At 34.8% G+C, this 6000-nt stretch overlaps 1 protein-coding gene across 2 annotated transcripts in view; it reads left to right on the top strand.

Annotated features, from left to right (window-relative positions):
- The first annotated feature begins 1348 nt into the window (after positions 1 to 1348).
- Positions 1349 to 6000, top strand: part of LRRC7 (leucine rich repeat containing 7) — a 446889-nt gene continuing 442237 nt past the window's right edge. For both annotated transcript variants that reach the window (XM_047871231.1, XM_047871230.1), the window contains exon 1: positions 1349 to 1445. In XM_047871231.1, coding sequence (XP_047727187.1) covers positions 1349 to 1445 — 97 coding nt within the window. The remainder of the gene's footprint in view (positions 1446 to 6000) is intronic.

Below are 6000 nucleotides of genomic sequence, written 5' to 3'. Positions count from 1 at the left end.
TGTAAATACTAGTGAATAATTATTAGTTCACTTAAAGTTATTATTAGATCTAATTGTAATTTGTATATTTGCTGAAACATGTAATCAAAATTGTGCATTGAATTAATTCAAGAGTCAGAAACTAGAAAATTTTATATAATTTAGTTTATACAGCTAATCCTTATGGTTAAACTGTAGGGACAGGCCTGAAAGCTAATTTTCCTCTCATAAACAGTGCTAAATTATGTCTTAAACCCTTCAGGTTTTTGCTTTGTTCCCTGTCACTGTATTGCTATACCTCAAGAGAAGTAATTCTTTTTCTCAGTTGAAATGAACTTCAAGTGAAACTAAGGCCCAACTTACCATCACATACTAAGAAACATTTTCTTGTAGTTTATATACACAGGCATGTACATTTGAACATACATGGACACACATATACACACACACAGAAGCCCCTACAAACAAATGGATTAATTTCAGGAAGTATATTGAAAAGTGTTTTTAAGAACTAATGACCATTTCCCATAGAAATAGTGTTATGTTACTACCCCACTACAAAAGATTATTTATCTCACATTTTACATAATTTTAAATAATGCTTTTATGGGATTGTCCTCTCCTAATTTTGCCCCCTAGACAGCAGAAACATAATCTTCTGCACCACTAACTAGGAGACCCTACACCACTATCGCCCATAATAACCATGCTGTTTTCAATGGTATATATGCTTTTGGCAGCTGTTATCAAAACCAGTGATATCCCATTAGAATAATCTTGTAGATGTTAAGAAGCTATGTTTATATTTTCAAAGTGATAATAGATGGTTTTGTTCTGAATTTTCAAATTCTGAACTCTCAATAGTTTTAGTGTTATCAAAATGAGTAGACTATGTACTGGTGGCACAAAACTATGTTTACTGAAACCAAAAAATACTGAACACAAAGTATGTGCTATAAAATATGCTAGTCCAACTTGCATTTAATTCATTTATTGTTATTCTCCAGTGGTCAGCATCATATATTGCTAGTAGCTGAGAAGTTACATAGGGGATTTCAATGCACAAATTTGGGGATGGGGGGTATTCAGTTCATAGCAACCTGTAATTGGAGAGTAGGTATATGAATTTTGTCTACGTGGTGTTTTTTAATTTTTTTAAAATTTAGAACTCCTTGGAAAAGCCAAGCACTCTCCACTTGCCACAGTCCCTGCCACTCCCTACTGTCTCATTCCTTGACAGACACTTAATAGTGTTGTCTACCAAGCCTTAGTAGATACTTGAATTATTGACTCTTGATTTAGACCATTTGGAGAGTCAAAATTTATAAAGATTTTGGTATTAAATTTAGTTTTGATTCTCTCTTATAGGATGGAGAACCTAATAAGGGGAAGGAATCCCCCACAATATCAGAGAAGTCCTTGTAAAGAAGTTCGTGCAGCACTCAGGAAGAGGCCTGAAGAAGAGTGTAAGTATGTTTAATAGGGTTATGTTCTAGATAGAGTTTGGTGAGTAGCATTTACAATAAAGGATTAACTTTTAAGTGATTAGTCAAATAACAGAAGTACTTAATAAATATTTATTGAATCAAATTGAATTTATTTTTAAAACCGTATGACTAAATGATGCCTTGATTCAGACACTAGGAACATTGTTCTGTTGACTGTTTCTTTTGTACATCAAGATATTCTACTGATAATTGGGTTCCATGTTCAAATGAGATTGGAAAAGGCTGCATAGTCTACCACGTCTTTGTTAGATATTCTTACCATGAATATTAATGTTTCTGAGGAGTCCTGATGTAAAAGAAACTTTTGAAATGTGTTTCAAATCAATAGTTTCCGGTTTCATTTGACCACAACACTCTTTCAACATTTTTTAAAACTGAGAACCCCTTGAAAACCATTGCATTAGACTAAAGAATAAATATCTAATGGTAAACATAAAACCATTGCTCAAAAGGAAACATTTGATCAAAAACATTGATCAAAAGGAAACAATCAAATTTACAAAAATATTTTGAAAGATGGAAGTCATATATCTTACCATAAAATCATTTTATCTGCAGATTAGTAAATATTAGAATATGGAATTGTCTATGGAGACTCTATTTTAATATTTCTAGCCTGTAGCATTGTTGGAGACGTTTTACATAATATTTGCATTTTAAGTTTATAAGATGACCAATAATACTAACTTTCCTCTTGCTATTTGCATATAATTATTTTCAGGGAACTAAAACACATTCTATTATGACCAAAATGTATGCGATTTTTTTTCCTTTTACAGAACTTACATTTTATAAGGATAGAGCTAATGTGGTTGGTTCACTGGCATATGTAGTTTAATTGACTTTTTAGATAATATTGGCATTTTAAATTAGTTTCGAGTATGCAGTTCTGAGTAAAGACCGTATAATTAGAACTGGGCACACTCATGGCAGGTAGAGTGTTTTCATTCTATTTTGTTTTATTATAAAGTTAATAGACAATCTGATTGGGTTATCATCTATGTCATTCAGGATAGTGTTAGTTTTTTTAGTGTTAGTTTTCTTTTATTTCATAGATTTATGGCTTTTAACACTATAACAATATCCAATTAAAACTAAAATTTGAAAATGAAAATTGAATTCTGGGCATGATAAAATTAAAAGTATAAGAAGCAGACTCTTACATAAAAGTACTGCTCTTTTATTGGGTTCATAGGGAAGCTCTGGGGTTTCTCCTCTATGCTGGTTTAACACAAATAGCTTAGTTCTCTATAAGTTTTATTTTAAAACTTATAAGAAATTTTTGTGAATGAATCTACCAATGATTCTCTCAGAATTGCTATTTAACATATATAAAGTGTTTTTTCAAAACTCTGAGTTAGTCTAGGCCAGAGGTTGACCATTGAGTCCATTGACCAAATCCAGCCTGACACTTGTTTCTGTAAAAAAAAAAAAATTTTTTTGAAACATAGCCATCTCTGTTTCTTTAGGTATTGTGTATGGCTGCTTTCACACTACAGAGGAAAAGTTGAGTAATTATGACAGAGATTAGATGGCTCACAAAGCCAAAAGTATTTACCTAATTCTTTACAGGAAAGGGTTTCTAAAGCCAGATCTGGGCCATTGGTTCTCAAAGTATGCTCTCCAGAGCAAACACAGTAGCAGCATCTGGGAAGTTTTTAAAAGTGCAAATTTTAAGAGCTGTGATCCACAACTACTGAATCAAAACCTCTGAGAGTTGGGTGCAGTAATCTGTGTGTTTAGAAGAAACCCTGCAGAGCATTCTGATGCCAACTTAAATTTGAAAACCACTAGGCTAAGTCAAATGACTGGCTGCAGATGATAGTAAATCATCATGGATACAAAAGACTAATGAAGGTAGGCATATTTTAGAGTTAAGTTTTATTCTTGTCTTATGGAAGGTATATAACATAACTGATGCTTGTATTCACAAGTAAGTCCTCATCAATTGGATTGTGGCAGTCAGGGCATTTTTCAAATATCATCTCAGGAACTCAGTTGGGTTGACTAAGTTATTGAACATGGGAAGACATAATAAGAAATAAGAAACTTATAAAATGTTATTCTTTTCTAGAGAGGTCTTCGTTATCCCTTGTTAGTATAATGAACAATTCTTCTTGCTTTGTTACCAAACAGTGTTAATTCCCTAAGAAATCCTCTTTTTCAGAATGGAAGCAGTATATCATATTAATTAATTAATACATTAACTTCAGAGTCTCACAGAAGAGTTTATTCTCTAATGTGACACTAGTATGACCAGCTGCAGGAATCTGGGTATTATTTTTTTTAATCTAAGATGCCATTTACTAATCTGAAAAATGAGGATAGTGATAGAGTCTACCTTATAGTGTTGTTTTGAGAATTAAAGGAAGGTATTTATACAGGCATACCTTGGAGATATTGTGGGTTCAGTTCCAGACAATGGGAATATCATAAAGTGAATATCACCATAAAATGAGTCAAATGAATTTTTTTGACTTCCCAGTGCATATTAAAAGTTATGTTTAGGGGCGCCTGGGTGGCGCAGTCGGTTAAGCGTCCGACTTCAGCCAGGTCACGATCTCGCGGTCCGTGAGTTCGAGCCCCGCGTCAGGCTCTGGGCTGATGGCTCAGAGCCTGGAGCCTGCTTCCGATTCTGTGTCTCCCTCTCTCTCTGCCCCTCCCCCGTTCATGCTCTGTCTCTCTCTGTCCCAAAAATAAATAAAAAATGTTGGAAAAAAAAATTTTTTTTTAAGTTATGTTTATACTATACTGTGGTCTGTCAAGTCTGCAATAACATTATGGTTAACAAATTGATGTACAATCTAAATAAAAAAATACTTTATTTCTAAAAAGTGCAAACTGTATCTGAGCTTTCAGTGAGTTGTAATCTTCTTGCTGGTGGAGAACCTTGCCTCAGTGTTGATGCCTGCTGCCTGATGAGGGCAGTGGTTACTGAAAGTTGGGATTGCTGTGGCGATTCCTTAAAATGAGACAACAAAACATTTTGCTATACTGATTTACTTTTCACGAACGATTTCTCTGTAATATGTAATGCTGTTTGATACCATTTCACCTATGGTAGAACTTCTTTCAGAATTGGAGTCAAATCTCTCAAACCCTGCCACTGCTTTATCAACTAAATTTATGCAATATTCTCAATCGTTTGTTGTCATTTTAACAATCTTCACAGCATCTTCACCAGGAGTAGTTTCCATCTCACAAAACCACTCTCTTTGCTCATCCATAAGAAACAACTTATCTGTTAAGGTTTGATCATGAAATTGCAGCAATTCAGTCACATCTTCAAGCTCCACTTCTAATTCTAGTTCTTTTGCTAGTTCCCCCACATCTGCAACCACTTCCTTCACTGAAGTCTTGAGTCCCTCAAAGTCATCCAGGAGGTTGGAATCAACTTCTTCCAAACTTCTGTTAATGTTGACATTTTGACCTCTTCCCATGAATTACAAATGTCCTTAATCACAAATGTAGAATAGTGAATTCTTTCCAGAGTTTTCAATTGACTTTGCCCAGAGTCATCAGAGAAATCACCGTATATGGCAGCTATAATCTTACAAAATGTATTTCCTAAATAATAAAATTTGAAAGTCTAAATGATTCCTTGATCCATGGACTGCAGCATGGAGGTTAGATTAATAGGCAGGAAGACAACATGAATCTTGTTGTACATGTTCATGAGAGCTCTTCAGTGACCAGATATATTGTCAGTAAGCAGTAATATTTTGAAAGGAATCTTTTTTTCTAATCAGTGGCTCTCAACAGTGGACTGAAAATATCTGGTAAACCGTGCTACAAACAGATGTGCTGTCATCCAGGCTTTGTTCCATTTATAGAGCATAGGCAGAGTAGATTTAGCATAATTCTTTTTTTTTTAATTTTTTTAAAAAAATTAGTGTTTATTTTATCTTTGAGAATGAGAGACAGAGCATGAGTGGGGGAGGGGTAGAGAGAGAGAGAGACACAGATTCTGAAGCAGGCTCCAGGCTCCGAATTGTCAGCACAGAGCCCATAAGCACAGAGCCCTATGCAGGGCTGGAACTCACAAACCAGATCATGGTTTGAGATCATGGTTTGAGATCATGACCTGAGCCAAAGTTGGACACTTAACCCACTGAGCCACCCAGGCACCAATGATTTAGCATAATTCTTAAAGGCCCTAGGAGTTTTGGAATGGTCATTGAGCACTGATTTCAACATAAAGTCACCAGCGGCTCTAGTCCCCTAAGAGGAGAGTCAGCCTGTCCAGGCACTGATTTTTCCTTTCTAACTAGGAAAGTCCTAGATGACATCTCCAAACAATAGAAGTCTGTTTTATCCACATTAAAAATCTGTTGTTTAGTGTAGCCATCTTCATTCATTATCGTAGCTAGATTTTTCTGGATAACTTGCTGCAGCTTCTACATCTGCACTTATTACTTCACCTTTCATTTTTGTGTTATTAGAGTTGGTTTCTTTCCTTAATTTTCATGAACTAATCTCTACTAGCTTCAGACTTTTCTTCTGCAGCTTCCTC

This window comes from Prionailurus viverrinus, chromosome C1 (genome assembly GCF_022837055.1).
Source record: "Prionailurus viverrinus isolate Anna chromosome C1, UM_Priviv_1.0, whole genome shotgun sequence".
Lineage (NCBI taxonomy): Eukaryota > Metazoa > Chordata > Mammalia > Carnivora > Felidae > Prionailurus > Prionailurus viverrinus.
Note: the sequence above shows the minus strand (reverse complement) of the source record. Positions and strands in the feature narration are given on the sequence as shown.